Source organism: Astatotilapia calliptera, chromosome 6, assembly GCF_900246225.1.
Source record: "Astatotilapia calliptera chromosome 6, fAstCal1.2, whole genome shotgun sequence".
Taxonomy (NCBI): Eukaryota; Metazoa; Chordata; class Actinopteri; order Cichliformes; family Cichlidae; genus Astatotilapia; species Astatotilapia calliptera.
In genome coordinates, this window is record NC_039307.1 from 28,986,336 (window position 1) to 29,005,573 (window position 19,238).

The following is a 19,238-nucleotide window of genomic DNA, read 5'->3' on the forward strand; positions in this document are numbered from 1 at the left end:
ATGTGTGCATAAAAAGATAAAAAAACGGAAGTTTGTGTCCAGACTCTTTATTCGGCTTCTGTGTAGTTTATGTACAATAAGCACTGGTGTGGTGGGTGGTGGTGGTGGTGGTGGTGGTGGGGGGTACAAGCAAAGATAAGATGGCTATACAAAGCAAACATGGAGTTAAATTTCACTTCATATTTTCAGTATAAGCCGTTCAGAATGACTCAGATTAAACGGCACAATTTGGCTTATGATGAAATTATCTGTAAGTTGTTATTAGTTTTACTGATAAGTCTGTAAAATTACCCCACAAATATGAAGCACAGCCAAGCTTTGCTATATAAATAACTTCCAGAGTTATTTAGGAAATAAGGATAATGGTGTCAGACACAGAAAGCGGCAAATCCTCAGATCTGTGAAGAGGGAACCAGAAGCATTGTTTGCTATTTGTCTTTATTACTTAAAATGGCATACATTATTTTTTTAAAAAAGCAACAAAAACCTGAAAAGTGCTACACTGATTTTGCACTGAAGTCCTCCAGCCTGCCTACAAAAGGCCGTTGGTTCATTTCTTTATAACTAAATAGACGTGAATCCACTTACACTCGCAGGTATTAGGTAGAGTTTAACAGTCAAAGGGTAATCCGGAGCGTAAGGGTGTGTTTTTGTTGTGATTTTGTGTAAGTGTGTGTGTGACATCTCTTCCTATCCAACTGTATTCAACCACAGACTGTATATAAAAGATTGAAACAGCCTTGGGGTGTGAAAAATGAAGCCGCCGGTGAGGTGAATTAAACCTGGATTCCTTCTAATGGTCAGCAGCATTGCCGGGCAGCAGGCCTGTATGAGAAAATGACTGCAGTGCTCATGGATGTATGACCTCAGGATCTGAACTGGTTCATGGTCTCAGTTGCCGTTTTCAGATCTTGCTGTCTACAGCGTGGTGTTCATTTGATAAATGATGGTCCCGTTTGTAGTAAAATAGGCGATATGATTTAGGGCGGGCAAACCTTGAGATTGACAAGTCGCTATCGTAGAGACAGGACCTATCATTTAAAGGTCATAGTGAAAAGATGACAGGAAATAGGTCTTTAATCAGTAATGAAATCTGCTCAGTCAGTCTCATTTGACTAATCGTTTCAGCGATTGGTCACTGGATAAGAAAGGTGAGTCACTGCAGGCTGACCGATAAGTGTCAGCAACGCAGCCCCGGTCCTGATATGGCGTCAGTGGTACAGCGGCTGGACGTATTCTGGTGGAAAGACCCCCACCCGGCCTCGGCAGCGACCCCTCCAGCTCAAGGAGCTCGAGCAGTCCAGCAGGTCGATGATGTCACCGCGCAGGAAGTGGAGGTGGGCGGTGTGAGGGGGGGTGTAGTCGCAGAGGGCGTGAGCCAGCCGAGGCTTCTGCACAAAGACGGAGCCAAAACGGGGAAGTCAGACAGACAGGTGCGTGTTTAACAGAAGCACGAGTCGTTTATGAGAAACAGAGACGCGTCGAGGTGGTGTGTCATACCTCCACAACTGGTTTCAGCAGACGCGATGATGTATTTCCCTCCGGGTGAGAGGGGTTAGAGTAGAGACGGCCCGAGGGGATGGACTCCTGAGAGGTGCTTTTGTAAGGGTTAGGATAGGGGTTACGCGCCAAGTGCGACAACAGCTGAGGGGATGAGGGAGGATCTTTGAGGCAGACCACCTTCTCCACAGCAATGCTGTGAGTTCTGTAGAAATCCACCAACTGGTTGAGGGAACAGAACGACTCCTCCCAGATGCAGTACTGACCGCCGCCCTCCAGGACGCGGAAATGCTCCACCCTGTCGCCATAGCTGCAAGATAAGAGTGGTGAACATGGAAAACGAGAGAGCTGATGAGAAGGAAGACAAGCATGTGCGTCCTCATTCTTTGTTCGGGAACTCCCTCAGTCACACCACCAACTAAAATCACACTCCATCATTTTCAAATGTCTTTGTGTGAGCAGCCACATTAACCTGCACAGAGCAACCGTGAAAGGTGAGGCCATGAAATGACTAGGCAAGCTGTTATTAACACTATTTCACTATTTCATCAGGAAGATTCAAACATAGACCCCATAATTTAGTCAAAAACAATTATTTTTCAAATGTTATTATTTGTATTTGTTTTATAACGTGTCCCATCACAGTCACTGGGGTACTTTTATCTCGACTTAAAAGACGTACAACACTCGGATCTATTGCCTGCTGACTGCCCAATAAGAGTTCTGATGGACGTCATGCACTGGGTTAAACTTCAACTGTGATTCAAACAGCACAGCAATGCAACCATGGCAACTTTCAAACCCAGGAAACCCTCGATTAAAAACATGGCTCAGCATAATTCCTACCATATATAAACATATGACCTTTACACTTATAAATCTCCACATAAATGACAATAAAGATGATGATGAGTTTGTGTTGAAAGCGGTAGTGATGATGATCACGATGATGATGAACATGAGGAGAAAGATGATTAATATTCCTGATGCTTCTTATCATGACTGTTGCTCATTAACTTAAATTTCTTTCTTTCTTCCCGCTTTCTCTTTCTCTCGAACTCTGTTTAAGAAAACTGGCGTACACACATGCAGCACCTCTTGTCACACACTACACGTCATAGTCATTCACCTTTCCCAGTATCTACCTGTCCTGATATCTTAACCAACCTCTCCCTCTCTTTCTATTTTTCTTTGGTCTGTGCTGTTTGGCTGTTTTTTCCTAATATGTCCTGTTCTATTCTTAGTTTAGTATTAACAACAGAAATTGTTAAAGGAAAAGATGGATTAATCAAACAACAAAGACTTGTGTAAAATTATTTTTGCAGCTGAACATTAATATATAATGAAAAAAAATATAATACATATTTCAACCCTCCTTCTCTCTCTTGCTGGGAAACACACTGTGTTTTCTCAGGTCGACTTCACGAATTACAAAGAAGGGTAAGCACTTTATTTAGGGAACACATTTCCATCTCCACTATGAAACCTTATTACATTTGAACTGTAGCTTTGACCAACACACTCTCACTTCACATAATCTCTTTTGTTGTGTTATCTGTTTTGTGGGGAGTAACTGCCTTTGTGACGTTTTAGATGTGTAATCATTGACAGACTGAGATATCTTTTCAGTTTCAACCATGCACCTTATACTACATATACTACTGCATTTCTGTTGTGTGTAACTTAGATGTCAGACCCGCCCCCCGCCAACACACACACACACAATGCCGTTCAGCTATCTTAGTGAGGACCTTCATTGACATAATGCTTTCCCTGGCCCCTAACCCTAACCATTAAAAATGAATGCCTAACCCTTACCCTAAACCTAACCATAACCTAATTGTAACCTTGACACTAAAACCACGTTTTGAGCCTGAAAAATGCCTTTAAATGTCTTCACATTTGTGAGGACCGGGTTGTGTGTCCTCACAAGTGACTGTTGGTTCTCACAAGTATAGTAGAATGCAGCTTTGGGTCCTCACAAAGATAGCTAGACAGGAACACACACAGACACACACACACATGCAGATAACTAAGTCTTAATTAGACTATGCAATGGAAACAATGGATTTACTGTTGTGATGATCTTACACAGGCATAACTGATAAATTTAGGGACCTTTCAGCAAAATGTTTTGCGAAATGAAAAAAAAGGTAATCTATTATTTTTAGTTTTATGAGATGTTCCTGGAACTGTTTAACCAACAACAACAAATAGTTTCAAAAGTTTTTGCTATGAGGAGTTTTTCACTGACAGGAGCAAGAGGCCCATTTTGACATGATGTTGCAGGATAGGCACAGGTGTGATTTATATAATATTGATTATGGCACTTTTGTACATGGATAGTACAGTACCAAGATCCTGGTACAAAACACGATGGGACCGTCCATTCTCTTCCACTTAGCCAATTCAGGGTCGCAGTCGTGGCTGGAGCCTATCCCAGCGTTCGTGGGGCGAGAGGAAGGGTACGGCCTGGACAGGTTGCTAACACATATTGAGACAGGCAACCATTCACACATACAGCTGATTTAGAATCACCAATTAACCCGACGACTGTGGGAGGAAGCCACACCTGCAGAGAACCCACTCAGACACTGAGCATGCAAAATCCACACAGAAGGCCTTGGACTAGAGTTAAACCCAGGATCTGCCTGCTGTGAGGAAATGGTGCTAACCACCACACCGCTGTCCCACTCCCAAATATTATTATCATATTTATGAATAGTGTTTATGAGAAACGCGCCCAAGCTGAAATGTTTTTAACATGTGTCTCAGCAGTGCAGATAACGGATTTCCCCGTTAACAGCTCCATCTGCTGGGAATCCGAACTCTCACTCAGCGCGTGTTACAGAATGATAACAAGCCTACAGACAGTTCTGTAAGGGTCAGAGGTCAGGGGTGTCAAACATGCGGCAAAAGTTTTGGAAAATGTGGACATTTCAAAGTTAATAAATTCTGAACGTTCAACTGTATTTTTTAGAGGGCAACGATACACAAAATTCACGGTTCGGTTCGATACTTTGGTGTCACGGTTCGATATTTTTTCGATACAAAAAAAATGTTCATGCATTTTTAATTTGTCATTTATTAAAATTATAAATATATATTTTAACTCAAAAGTACAGTTTTTAAATTTAACCCTAACCCTTGTGCGCGTTTTTTATTTTGACAGCGAATGCGCACCTGCGGACCACTTATGTGCAGCCCTGGTTATTTAGCTCGTCATATTGCAGCCACAGAAATTCTTTTGTCCATGAAACCATAAAGCTGCACTTTCTTTTTGCCTTATAGTCTGATTTGTCATAACTTCTCCGTTTTGTGGTAAGCTTTTCTTTGGCTGTCACTTCTTCACCCTGACCTGTCTTGTTTGGCTCAGCAGAACTGAAATGCTTTTACACACTCACTCACATAAGCTCAGCGATTCTCTGCGCGATCAACCTCTCACATGTTTAAGCTTGCTGCGGGAGATTTCACTTGTCATGTTTGCATAGTAAGCTAACGATTAATAAGACGATGTCAGAGGAATTGGTGCGCAAATTATCATCACTCACAGATCAGTGCTGTCGCTCTCTATACACAGTTCGCACGATTGCAAAGTGAAAGCAAAAAAACAAGCGCAAATTCAAACGCGATTTCAATATGTCACATATTGACAGTGGCTCACCGATGCCAATGACATAATTACCCAGCTACATTTCTGAAAGAATGCAAAAGCATTGACATATATTTTTCCTTCCTACAATAGCCCGACGGGCAGGGTAGAGATAGATTTTGGTAGCCCGACTGAAAAAATCGCTAGCCCCAGGATGTCAGGCTAGCGATATTGCAAGCCCTGTATCTGATTGAGGAATCACTCATCTTTGGAAAAGAGAGTTTATTACAGAGAAATGTCTCTTTCCAAAATAAAAGCTATACTATCTGCTTCTTCTGGGCTATATTCTCAGCAGCATAAGGAGAATCATGTGCTAACAGCTGTCTAAATGACTCGGCTAAAGTTAGTAGCATGCTTGTTGTTTTTGTCTTTGCACTAGGATGATGTCGGCGTAAATGTGCAGTCATATTCGTTGTGTTCCCACTAGTGCTTTCAGGTTAATCTCGTTGAAATGACCTTAACACCACAACACGGCAAATCTCCGTTAACGAGCTACCGCCGATCGCCCTGTGCATGGGGCTGGATGGCCAACACGTTAATGAGCTAACTACGCTAACACACTAGTTCCCACCCATGTAATTGAGCATTGCATGGCACATCCAACATACTGTTTTACTTTAGTCCATGACTCGCTTACCTTCAGGGTCATACGTCACATGAAAACCAAAATAATTCCAAACGCCAGATCTGAATGAGGGTGGGGGAGGTGCCCTGCGCTCTTCCTTCTGACTATGCTGTCTGTGTGGAGCGCTCAGTGGATCTGCGCTCGACAGTGCAGCCTAGGCGGAGTAGTCGAACGCAGATTCACTGAGCGCTCCACACAGACAGCATCGTCAGAAGGAAAGTTGATAAAATAAATTACAAATGTTGTATTGTTCGATACATATGCGTACCGAACCGAAAGCACTGTATCGAACGGTTCAATATCGATACGAATATCCTAGTATTTTTGTTTGTTTTAGCTTCTTTACTGTCAAAGACACAACCAATGGGCTGTTATCCACCAGTAACAGATAAACCATTAACTGCAAGGAAATTTCCTTTTTTTATTGTTAATATTCAGTTTAAAAACAGGAAAAATCCCTTCATAATCCCTGTTTACAAAATAAGTTTCTTTTTACAAATGAATAATGCTACACTCAATTCACAGATGATTTCTGTCACAGCAAATAAACGAAGTCCTTCATTTCTTTATTTCCTTTACAGTCTGAGCCCAATGACCCTGCTGACAGTTTTTTTTTTAAATTTACTACAGCAGTATTTCTTTGTAATGATAAAAAGCAGAAGTATTGTTTCTGAAGACATCTCTGGCAATCAAACTGTAGTTTACCTTCTTTACATTGAAAATCTTTTAAATGAGTTACTGTGCGTTAGCTTTACCGCTCCAACCCACTTAAGATGAAACTGAGCGTATGTGGCCCATGTTGTAAAACTCCTGGTTTGTCCTGGAATGTATTGTAATGTGTTTTCCATGATAATAAAAACAAGACTGGGCACAGACTACACAGCCATTCTTCGTGAATCTTTATCGCCCTCTGCTGATCGACTTTAGCATCACATTGTTTTGTTTCTGTACACCTCTCATCTCTCGTAAACCTCGCAGGTAGACAGATGTTACGCCTTAAAATGTTAACATGAGCACATTGTGTACGTGCCCGTCTGTGGCATGTGTCCATTACATAATGTACCTGTGTTTAATTAAAGACTGTCTGTTGTTACGCAATGGCCCGATTATTGAACACATTCAATTTACCCTTAGTGATTAAATGTGTCCCACGTCACTTTGGTGACCCAGATTGCACCGCCCCCTCCTCCTCCTCTCTGTGCTCTGTCTGTGCTGCTGTGATATTTTTAGTTCAACCGGTTCTCATAAAGCAATTTAAATAGTCTGGCTCTCCTATGTGCCGACCCTGACACACGCTCAGAGACACGTGGACGCTTTAATGTGCTCATTTAGTCAGTGGGATGGAAAACAAACATCCAACAGCACACTTAATACCGCAGGGACACGCTGCAAGGATGTGTGCGTGGGGGAGTGTGTGTGTTTCACGCAGCATGTGTGGTTTGAGTTCAGCCCCAGCTTTGAACAGTCGTTGATCATAAAGATGGAGTTTGATATAACCGGTGGATGAATGGGTTATTTAAGCAGGACAGCAGAGTGAGCCCATGAGAAATGAACATGGAAATGGACAGATTTAAGCACATGGACAGATTTAAGCACATTCTTTCATCCCGACTGAAGCTGACGTTCTTGTTTTTGTGTGTGTTTGTGGTGCATTCACTGACCTAACAGAGAGGGAAAACTCTCCCGGAGCTGATTCACTCTCCCTCACCAGGAACACTCCAGTGTCCTGCCAACGCAGACGCTGTTCAGCCTCAAGTCTTGACACCGGTCCTGCAAACCACCTACCAGAGCACACAACAGCACACACTTCTCACACACTTCTCTTGGCATTTAAAAGACAATTAAAGCAGTATTCAAATCAGTTATGTAAGGCAGTGTTTCCCCCATTAGCTCACAAAAGGAATAAAGCACAAATGATGACATCCTAAATTGTTGCTTTTTTATCTTTAGGCCTCTAAAACTCCTTAAAATGATACAATCCAATCACAAGAAAACAGTCTGACTACACACTGAAGCCTGATAAGAGTTACTCATGCAGCACAAGTGGACAAAATAGTTCTTTTTACGGGTGTGGAAGGAGGGAAATGTAGTTCCCGGGCACGTAGCCACGCTTCCCCTGGATCTCTGCTGTCACCCAGCAAGAATCCTCCTCCATTTCTGTCACCTATAACACACATGCACACGCACAATTACTCTGCGTCGACATACAAAACAAAACATTTCTCAACGCATTAAAAGACCTACTTACCTTGATGATATCACCTTTGTGAAAACTGATCTCGTCTGCTTCTGACGCTGCAAAAGAGAAAAGAGCCACAGCCTCCATCCCAGACAGAAAGAGTGCAGCGGAGGAGCCTCGGCAACAGTTTCACTTCATGAATGGAGAGATACTACAGCTGAGTAGAGGACAGCACGGGGTGATGACATAATCACTGTGTGTGTGTGTGCGTAGTGGCTGATATTCTGCTCTTAAGTTAATGAGCAGAGTTTTTCTGCGTCCCTTTCTGCATACATGTGACAGAGTTAGAGCGTGAACACGTGGAGATGGCGACCGCCTTTTTCCATTCCCAGCTTCTCTGCCTACACACTTTAAACTCTGGGGCTTTATTAAAGCATGTCCACCAGGGAAACCAGCGACAGTGGGAGGCTCACACTTTGAAGCAATGGAAAAGGACCTGAAGTAGACTGCAATGCTAAAAGATCAGGACAGGAGGTAACAAAGTGGCTCCAGCGGATTTGGTTACTCGCGCTTTTGACAGGGAAATGCGTGTTTTGAAACCTGAGCCTAAAGATTGCCTGTGTGTGTTTAAGCACAACAAAATAACATCTACGCAGTCAGAGGATGCAGCGGAGGACGCCTTCACAGATTCCCTTAGTGACTGATAAAAAAAAGCAATAAAATAACACGCTTTTTTTTTTTTTTACAAAATTTGCATTTATTTAGAGGATTTTGATGTGAATAAACTTCAGTTGAGCTTTTAGATCCCACTTATGTGAGTGGCCACTGTGACATCATTCAGTGGCAGGTTGGACAATGCAAAGAAAGTGTTTGGCAACTCTTTTGCTTCACATCAACTCTGGGATTGTCTATATTTAGCTCATATTCTCATTTAAAATGGTGCACGAACAGCAAACAAATGCTGACAATTTACTGCGACACATTGCTATAGCTATATGTTTTAAATGTGGCTGGGGTCCTTATAGGATGTTGGGTCTTTTCTTTTAATTAATTACATGAAATATGATCAAAAGGTTTGTAAGTACAGGTGTAAAAATGCTGTCACTGTGCCTTTATGCTTCTCTCCTCCTGAGGGCTGGATCTCCTCCACTGCGAGCCTTCAACTTGAATTTTGTTGCGGAAGAGAGGACAAAGTCGCAGGGAGCCAAATCTGCTTTTTCATTGAGCTGTGTGTAATTTGGAGTGAACGTTCTCCCTTTGACGCTTCAGGGTGCTACGGGAGAACTTGGCACTGAGGGGGTGATCCCCCGGGACAAATTCAGAAGTAGGTCAGCTCAACAACCACTCTCCTGGTCTTACCCACAGCGCCACCTTTGGGGCTTTAGACTACACTGAGTCTGAGTCATAGCTGAGATCCAGGATTGATCCTGTACATTCAAGCTGGGAGCGATGCATAGCAGCGGCACTGTGAGTGGTGTAAAGGTGCAGGTGACAGTGGGCACATTTAAATCAGTGGAGTGGAGTCACAAAACTTTTTGATTACAACTCAACTGCTGCATTACAATTACCCAGGTGAAAGAAGTAAACAAGCAAACAAATAAAAAACTACAATTAGCGTGCTCCTCTTGGATTCAACGAATTTGAATATTGCAACAACATGAAGAGAAATGTAACTTGATTTATTCGTGTGTGCGTTAGTAGCAGTCCACTATGACCTCTTGCCCTGGTTGTGTGTTTGAATGAGTGTGAGAGGTGCTCGCAGTTAGTATGTCCTGCAGTAGTGAGAGGGGCGAGTTATGCACGTGGTCACTGCTTCTACTGAGGATCTCCAGCTTGTCGTCCAAACCCAGAGAGCCCAACGCTTCACACACGCTTACGCGCTCGCAATGACTCACAGCGCTCGCTCCTTCCTCGCTGTGGTCTTCAAAGCTGGTGGCATTGAGTGCATTTAAATCTCTCTCAGCATTAGCCTCAGTCCTTACACCCAGTATCTTTCTGATCTCTTGTGCCCAACCTGCTCTGGGCAGCTCACAGGACACTCTGGCAACTGTTGCCGTGGCATCAGATACATCTGGGTCCCCTTGCGATGCCGGACAAACTGTCACTCTGAGTGTTATCAGCAGTCTACAGGCCTTTAAAGCTACAGGCCTATCGCAGTCGACCAGACCGCTCAGCAATGCAGAGATGACTCCCTGCTCAACCAGACTCTTCAACACGTCGACTAAATCTGACTCCGCGTCCTGTGCGCGCGTGTCTCCGTGTGTGTGAAGTGTGTAGGCTCGGTCAGGCATCACAGCGTATGCGTGTGGTTGGGCCGGACGTGCGTCCGAGCCCTTCGTGTAACTCCCGTGCCCCAAAAAGGCTTTGTCCAGCAGCAACTCCGCCAGCTCCAGCGTGTGAACTTTGACCTCCCAGTCCAGATCGGCACAGCCTCGTGAGAGGACAGAGCGTACAGACTGCATGAGGAGAGAGCAGGAGGGGGAGGCAGGCGACGACGGGGGCGTGTGTGACGTATGTGAAGAGAACCAGGCGATGAAGAACTTTACAACAGCCCTCCTGGCAAACCCTTCTGTGTCCTGGGAGAGAATCTCAAGCAGCCGGGTCACGATTTCAGTCTGGAGATAGACGGGACATCGAGTTAGCAAAACCGGGCAAGTTCAAATCAAACTACAGATGAACTATTATCATTTAAATCTGATATCTGTTCTGAGCCCCACTATCTCTATCTTGAGTGTTGCTGTTATTCCACAGAACAAAACAAAAAGTGGAAAAATTCTTCCCTAATGCAATTGATGCTTTGAACAGAAGCTGGAGGCGTTTTCAGCTCAGGCTGTCTACTATTAGGAATGTCCACAGTTCGACGCCCAGCTCACCTAATGTCGCAGTGTCTTGAGGCACAACAATAAACGCCAAATCCTACTGCATCTCTGCTCTGTTGCCCTCTCAGAATAAGCCTTTTACTTCTACTAAACACAGCGTGTTATTGCCTTTGCTACAAAAATACCTCCTTCCAGCTGAACAGTTGACTCAAACAACGGCAGGTTCACACAGAGCACATGTGGCAGCTGTGAAAGAGTCTGGATAGACCACGGCAAAAATTATATAATTATTGCTGATGCAAGATCATCTGTGAAAACAACGGGGCACCACTGGTGAACCTGCCAGTTCAGGTGTTTTCTTACTAATGCCTGTGCCAATCTGTGACCACAGGCTCCACTGAAGGATGCTGGGTACTTGTGCCACCCTCATGGAGTCTTCTTCTGACAGCTTGGTGATAAAGCCTGCTGGAGGACACTGTGCTGGCCACACTGTGTGATCTTCTTGTTGCCTCTTCAGTGCACATGTTGTCACTTTTATTTGCACCAAAGCAGGTGAAATAAACCAGTTTGTTATAAAAATACATGCTACATATATAATATCGGTGTTAAGATTCTAATATTTACTGTTTTTGAGTATTCACATGTGTCTTTATCCTCCTGTCATGCATGCACGTTCATGTACACATTCCTCGGTCCTATTTCGACAGGTTTGCCTTTACTTCTTCTCACCTGCTCCTGTGTGGGTGCTGCCCCCTCCTGCCAGCTGTGCATCACTGTCTGTGCCAGTGCTTTGATCGCGCTGGCTCTCACATAACTCTCTGGATCCTGCAGAGCCTCCCTGAGGAGAGGAGTGGTACAGCAGCAGCCACCCAGCAGGGCCTCAGAGGCATCGCACGCCTGCTCAGCTGGCGCCCGGCAGACACGCATCGCTCCCAGGTGCCCTAGAAACTCCATCGTTGAGTCTCTTACCTCCCAGCGCATGTCACACGCACGCTTCTTCACCACCTGGACGAGATCTAACAGACACAAACAATGTGATTTGTTGTGCAGATCTATTGCACAGGCTTTATGAGCTACAGGGAAGATGCTAACGCTGTGATTTACCGTGTCTGAGCTGGTCTGTTATAAAGGAGACGTCTGTGCAAACACTCATCCACTTTACCAAGGCTTGGTAGGACTTATGTAGCACCTGAAAAACAAAGACGCATTCATCTTATCACGATGTTCAGTCCAAAAAACATTTTTGTTCCCCTCAACCTGCCTTTTAAAATCTTGAACCTTTCTCTATCTCATTAGTTCTTGTCCATTCAAAAATAAAAAGCAGAAACTTGTGCTTTTTACATGACTCTATGACAATTACAGAAAATTGTGTAAAGAAGATTTTTGATGCTTGAAAGTGAGCAAAAGAAATTTAACTTTGACCTGTGTAAAAACAGGTTGAGATACTCAGGTTACTGACGCCATCTGCTGGATGGTTTGGGACTTTTAGTTCCAAATAATGAAAGAAGTGACAGTCCTTCAACGTACAGTGATACTCTCAGACAACAGTGTGTTACGACCACAGTCTGGGGAGAGATATTCCTGGCTTTGTGCGCTATGGAAAAACTTGACTAACTCCAACTTTAACCACATCCATCACCTTTACAACGAACTAGAAATGAAACTCTAAGATAGATCTTCCACAGGTCAGGATATTGACCCAACCCAGTGTAATGGGATGAGAGCCAGGGTGCATCCATATTAGAGCAAACACAGTGAAACAGACTCACGTTTTAATTCACACCTACAGCCAGTTTAGGTGTGAATCAAAGCAGCTGTACAAATCTCTGATAGTTGTGATCATCTTGCATCTGTGAACAAAAACACGCACAAACTTACAGTGGGATCAGAATCAGGATCGTCCAGATACTGTATCAGAAGTGTGAGCACGTCAGTCAGCTTGCCATTTGCTCCTGAAACACAAACAGACACGTAAATTAACTCAGCGTGTTCCTTTAACATTTGTTTTTCCCACATATGCCATATACTACTTTTGTTTTGTAGAAGTATCTTACAGAATTTTTAAAAACTCATCACTTTACTTTTCTTACTTTTTTTCATTGATTGTACTCAATTGTATTTTTGTATTTCCTTCATATATCTGTACTTGAGCTGAGGTGATGCAAAAATTTCCCCGTTGTGGGATCAATAAAGTCTTATCTTATCTTATCTTAATATATGCACTAAAGGTCTTTATATCCTCCATAAAGAGAATGGTTGTTTTCAGTATTCCCTTTTAGTTCCATTCATGTAATATGGATTCTAACTCTAATGACAGCTTCACCTGGGCTGTTACTGACAGCTGTCAGAGCCTCTAGAGCACATTTCTGAACTTTCCCACTGCCAATGACATTCCTGAAAACTTCACTACAGCCAGCGGAAGAGGAGGACGAGTCGCCGCTGCAGATCCTCAGTAGCGACAGAATTCCAGACACGATTAAATCCGGAGCGCAGGGGAGGCAGTCAGGATCCTGAGGGAGAGAGGCAGATTATAAGCCTTTCCATGCGTTAGAAACAAAGCTAACACCTTATAACATGGCGTGTTACTTCTATCATTCAGATTTTATCAGAAATTACAATGTAATTATGTTTACATGCATCTACTTAAGTGTACAGTACAGGAAAGAATTATTATTATACCTGTTATCCCCTTATTCTAGTGTGCCTGCCTTTAATTGTGTGTATGTAAATATAATTACATTGTAATTACAAATAAATAACCTAAAAAGCCTGCTTTATTACAGAGGAATTAAAAATTATAGTGTTAACCGAAAAAGATCCAATATTTACTTAGCCACTCTCTCCTGTCCTTACACTCACCATGTGTGCAATCTGAGGTGTGTTTGTTAGACACACACTGATCATGGAGATGCAGGAGGTTTTGCTTTTCAGCTGCTCAGTCATGGCAAACCGATGCATGTCTCCTATAGGCCCAGATCTCATGTTACTCCATAACATAAGTGCAAGATAACACAGATTTTTCTCAAGAGTGTACGTCTTTGTGGGTCACCTGCAGTGTTTGTGCCTAGTCGGTTCTGGCCAGATATGATGTCGAGGGGTAGCAGCAGTAATCTCACAGACTGAGCTGTGTGGACACGGTCACTGCACATAAAACCAGAAGAAGAAGAAGAAGAAGAAGAAAAGTTTGCAGACAAGACACTAGACTGACAAATCCTCATGGCTTTTTAACAGAAAACCCAACCTCTACAGACTTTTGTGTACAGAGTTTGTGTTGGCTGAACAAGCTGTGCTTACTGATGGCTGCCGCGGAGAAAAGCAGCTGCAGCATGGACGAGGTCAGCAGGTTTCCTGACGTTCAACATGAAAGTTAAAAGACGGGTGATGCGCTGGTCTGGGACGCGGCTGTAGGAGCAAGCACAGCAAGAGTCTATAAACTAAACCAGAAAGAGGCTGAACAGCAGCACAGTCACTAATGTATACTTAAAAACAACCACTAAGTAAATGCTGTGAATGATGGCTGACCATTACACTGTCCTGTTGTATTGCATAGATCAACAGAACAAAGCCATTGATGCTATATCTATTAGCAGATTTGCATATTCAGCCAGGAAGCTCCACTGTCCTCACCATCCTCTTAAAGTCACTACTTAAAATCTAAATAATCTCTAGTAGAGACAAAAAAGGACAGACAACTCTATAAAGCTACACTCTAGTGTGTTTTATGAGGGGTTTACCTGCATGCAGCTAGAATGACATCCATCAGAGGCAGTGTGAGTTCACTACAGTCTGCTGCCACCATTTCCTCCAGAGAAGCTGTGACTGTCTGCAGCAGCTTGTCATGCAGAGGAGGCTTGGTCTGGCCCAGGAGCAGAGCCAGCAATCGGAGGGTCTGCTGACACTGATGAAGCTGTGCGCTTCCCTTGGGAACCCCCAGCGCCCTCTTGAGGTACTCTGAGATTGCATCGACAACAGCGGTGCAATCTTGGTTTATTTCCATGGGCTCGGCTGGGTTTTCTACAACTGCCTTGGACACGCTTGTGTTCTGCTCATCTTCCTTCTTATTGGTGCCATTACATCCTATAGATGAGACAGGCTGACAGAACAGCAGGACGTGGGCGAGCATTTGATTGGCAGCTGAGGCAACAAATAGGCTTGTGTCTGTCTGGAGTTGCAGAAGCGGCTCAATGAAATCTAAAAAAAAACCAAACAAAGATAATACATATATATGAGGATGCGCAGTGGCGTGTCCAGCAGGGTCGCCTGGGGGGGCACAGGCCACCCCCCCCCAACCAGACTGGCCACCCCAGGTGCCACCCCGAAGCTAAAACAATAAAATTTAATGAAATATCAAATGTACGATTATGGTTTCACAGTGAAGCTCAGATATCCGAGGGTAAGTGAATGCAGCACCGGCTTCTGCACTATGAGCATCATGTTAGCAAAGGTAGAAGAGCCAAGCACAAAAGACGGCACCGCAGAAAACAAAAAAAAAAATTTTCCGCGAAAGATTAACAAGTTAACATAGCCATCGGACATTTGCATGGTGGGCTGATGACTTGTTTTTTTTTGTAACGGCATGAACAATGAAAGTGGTGGATTGGCCAGATGCTGGCCGATGTGTAAAAATAACTCAGTTGTTTGGTGGTGGCTATGGCGGAGCTTCCACAGAGGCCAGCAGGTGGATGAGGGAAGGTGAGGCAGGAGGAGAGACCCGAGGTGGCCGCCGGTCCGAGTGTCAGGTGAACTGAACTTCAGGTAAGAAGTTATGACCTGCAGTCTATCTGGGTCAGATATAAACCAAGTTTAGGTGCAGTTTATTTTTGTTAAGCTGACTTTTTACAGTCAGTTACAATACCTCGTACTGCGTGAGCTAGAATGACGAGTTTCTATACAGCTGTTCGGTTGCTATGATGTTACTGATAGTGAACTTTATTTTATTCATAAGGTTAGTTAGTAGAGTTGCCAACAGCTCCTTAAAAAATGGAATGGGCCCTCATTCAGAGAAAATATTACACGTTTCGTATTGAGCTGAGAAGAGACGCAGTTTGTCCCGAACTTTAGCTATAATGGAAAAAAGACACAAAGCTGGAGTTATTCTGTCTTTACAGCTGCCTCTTCTATTGCTACTTCAATCGTGAAACTGATCAATGATCAGCTGATCGGCTCTCTTGTTTGTTTATCGCCCACTTTGCGCCAGAAACAGGAAACCAGCGGATGTCGTGCTAAACAACAGCAGCACGTTTAAGCTTGATCAGCTGTTGTTAGAATTTATTTAATATTAATTTCTAGTATCAGCTGATGTTTGCTGGAGCCACAGCTGTAAAGCTGCTGGTCATGATGTCGGTTTGGATATGTGGTGAGAGGGAAACATGAAGATGAAACCAGGAGACGTCCTTACTGGATCATCAGAGCTGAACAGGTGATGGAGAAACAGGTTTACCTTTTAGGTGACATGAGTGAGTTGAAGGGAAGTTATGAACTGTTTCTGAGAGACAAATAACACCAGGATCCTTTTCTACGTAGCTGACAGCTGGTAACTGTGCAGGGGCAGGTCTAGCAAAGTGTTGCCAGGGGGCCAGGTAGGGCATTAACAGGGAGAGGGGGGCACAAAGAAATACTTTTCTTTTTTATTCTCAATTCAAATATTTAGCTTTTATTAAATAATTATCTGAATCTTGCGAACAAAGTTTTTATCTGACGTAAAATGTATAGAAATCATACATATACCAACAAGACTGTACATCACTGTCACAACAGCATTTGTTTTCATTCAAAGTCTTTATGGCTTTAATACCTGGTGGGCCGGTCTCTAGTCAAAATGCCCAATTTTTTGTCCCAGTCCAGCCCTGCAGGTTAATACTGGCAGTGTCACCATGCCAGCTGACTGTATTTCATCATCAACCAGTGTATATCTTTATTTTAAAGGGCGACCGTGGCTCAGGGGGTTGGGTAACGTATCTGTAACCGGAAGGTCGCCGGTTCGATCCCCGAGCTCTCTGTCCTGGTCGTTGTGTCCTTGGGCAAGACACTTTACCCTACTGGTGTTGGCCAGAGGGGCCGATGGCGCGACATGGCAGCCTCGCTTCTGTCAGTCTGTCCCAGGGCAGCTGTGGCTACAACCGTAGCTTACCTCCACCAGTGAGTGAATGAACAGTGGCATTGTAAAGCGCTTTGGGTGCCTTGAAAAGCGCTATATAAATCCAATCCATTATTATTATTTATACATCAATATTACCAAAGTTTACCATAAGGCAGCATAGAAAGTATTTACTTGCTTTCAGGTTTTATTCAAATGTTAGTCTTTTCATTTGTTTCCCCACTTTTTTCCTGTTTCAAAATCAAACACCAGTTTGTGAGAAGATTATCTTCTTTTTTTTAACAGGCATTGGTTTTGCATTGGCATTGGCTAATTTGCCAATTGTATGTTAAAAATGTTCGTATTTTAATATTCAAAAATGTTTTTGCCCAAAACATATGTGCACTACATGTCAGTAAAAATACTATGCAAATATTGCTGTCCTTGAATACTGAGTAAACACTGACTGATTGTATCTCTTCTACTTTATCAACGCAGTATCTAAAAACTTTGCACCGTAGTGGTTAAAATCTCATTCTAATAAGAGTTAAAAGCGCATTCGGTTATTAGGTTTACAGGGTTATTGAATTATGGTTAACGGTTGGTAGAATTGTTTTTAACAATATCTGCCAATTATATCTGCCACCCTTCTCCAAATCTGTGCCCTCCCCTGGCAGCTGGGAAAGATCCAGCCCCCAGTGACCCTGAATTTGATATGCAAGAGCAAACAAATGAAAGGATGAACAGAAATAGCATATTATCCTTAACACTAATGATCCCCCTCTCATGAATCGATGCACAAAACTCACCTGCTTGTCTAAAGAAGCTAAGACCATTTGGATGCTGCAGTGTGGTCCTTAAGCCCTGGATCCAGCCAATCCGTATGCAGGGATCCTCCCAGAGCCCTAACTCCTGCCAGTGCTGACAGCTAAAGACAAGATCCAGTACTAAGGACTCCTGCAAGAGAGAGAGGGAGGCACAATAATAGAGCAGATAAGTACTGGAATATTTTGTAACAGTTTACTAAATGCAACAGGCGTCAGAAGCTCTACCTTAAGAACTATGAAGTCATCCTCAGCAGCAGCCAATAAGCCGATGAGTCTGAGAGTGAAGGAGAGGACACCTGGGGCTGAAGCCGTGTCATGAATCACAGCAGATATGAACTCAAGCAGACACGGACAGGCCTCCAGCAGAGACTCCCCTTCAAAGAGTGAAAGAAAAGAAAAACAATGATACAGATTTACACAGGATCACTTTTTTATGTGCACCATAAAGAGAAATGATAAAGGTATAAAAGACATGAAAAAGGAACATTTTAAATTTTAATTTATCTTTATTAATGCAATATAACATATATATATATATCATAAGTATCTTTGAGTTTTGGGATCTTTTACAAAGTGTAAATGTTATCTGCAAATATCGGTGATATAATCTGAGTAATAATCACCTACAAATACAGTGATTCGCTGCATGGTATTAAGTTTAGATCAGTTCTCTGGAAAATGAGGGCTCTTTAAAACACACCTTTCAGCTTTTCATGTATTTTGAAGCTGTTTTTTCGAAGAACTGGAATGTAAATGTGCTTGTCTCTGTCTCAGCTTGTGTCGTTTAAATATGCTATAAGCCATAAATGAAGCAGAAGTGACAGTCAACACAAAAAAGACAGTCATCGCATGTTTGTTTCATTTTCAAAATATCTGTTATTCAACCCAGGGTAGAGGGTTACATACTGAACTTAAAGAAAAGAAATAAAGTATCGATTAGATGGTATCGATACTTTTAATAATATAATTTTTGAATCGATCCTCCTATTAGAAAGATAGTGGGAGAGGAGGAAGAATGAAGACACTATCCTGTTAGGGTCAGTACTACTAACCAGCCTCGGTGAGCGCTGTGAACCAGTCCAGCAGTTTCTCCAGAATGGTGTCATCGGGCAGCGAGCTCCCTGAGGCCGCCAGCACCTCACAGACCCGGGGCAGCAGTGACACACACTCTCTGTCCATGGTGCTAAGGTGTGCGTGTTAATAACCGCAGTTGCTAGCTTAGGTCTTTACAACTAGGAGTTATATAACGTCTACACATTCTCTAACCACTCATGTCAATGTAAATGTGACCTCTAGCTAAATTGTGCAGTACAGACCAAACTGAAGCAGCTACTTTAAACACACAAAGTCGTTGGTTTTTGTACTTTACTAAACGAACGTCTCGCGGGAAACAGTTTCGGATCTACCGGTGTGTCGTTTCCTTTTCCGTGCTTCTGGGCGGGTCTCACGCCCCTGCGCTCTTCGCTGATCTCTAAACATCACTGTGGGGGGAAAATTACCACCAGTAGCTGTTGTACTTCCGGTCCCTATGCTTTACAGCTTTACTGCTTCTGCGCAGCC

The 19,238-nt window shown here is 43.2% G+C and overlaps 2 protein-coding genes across 2 annotated transcripts; both read right to left on the minus strand.

The window, feature by feature from the left end:
- Window positions 1-31: 31 nt before the first annotated feature.
- LOC113024435 (GRB2-related adapter protein-like) lies at window positions 32-8,409 on the minus strand. Its single transcript, XM_026171537.1, has 5 exons — window positions 8,026-8,409; window positions 7,844-7,941; window positions 7,439-7,558; window positions 1,501-1,810; window positions 32-1,391 (listed from the first exon to the last, which is right to left on the minus strand). Exons 1-5 carry the CDS (start codon window positions 8,101-8,103, stop codon window positions 1,212-1,214), a joined length of 786 nt encoding a protein of 261 aa, XP_026027322.1. The 5' UTR covers window positions 8,104-8,409; the 3' UTR covers window positions 32-1,211.
- A 301-nt stretch (window positions 8,410-8,710) lies between these two features.
- brat1 (BRCA1-associated ATM activator 1) lies at window positions 8,711-19,174 on the minus strand. The gene is made up of 12 exons (XM_026171533.1): window positions 18,731-19,174; window positions 17,904-18,052; window positions 17,661-17,808; window positions 14,510-14,966; window positions 14,070-14,177; window positions 13,825-13,916; window positions 13,635-13,738; window positions 13,099-13,285; window positions 12,654-12,727; window positions 11,880-11,964; window positions 11,505-11,791; window positions 8,711-10,571 (listed from the first exon to the last, which is right to left on the minus strand). The coding sequence occupies exons 1-12, from the start codon at window positions 18,855-18,857 to the stop codon at window positions 9,651-9,653; spliced, it is 2,739 nt and encodes a 912-aa protein (XP_026027318.1). The 5' UTR covers window positions 18,858-19,174; the 3' UTR covers window positions 8,711-9,650.
- Between the last annotated feature and the right edge of the window lie 64 nt (window positions 19,175-19,238).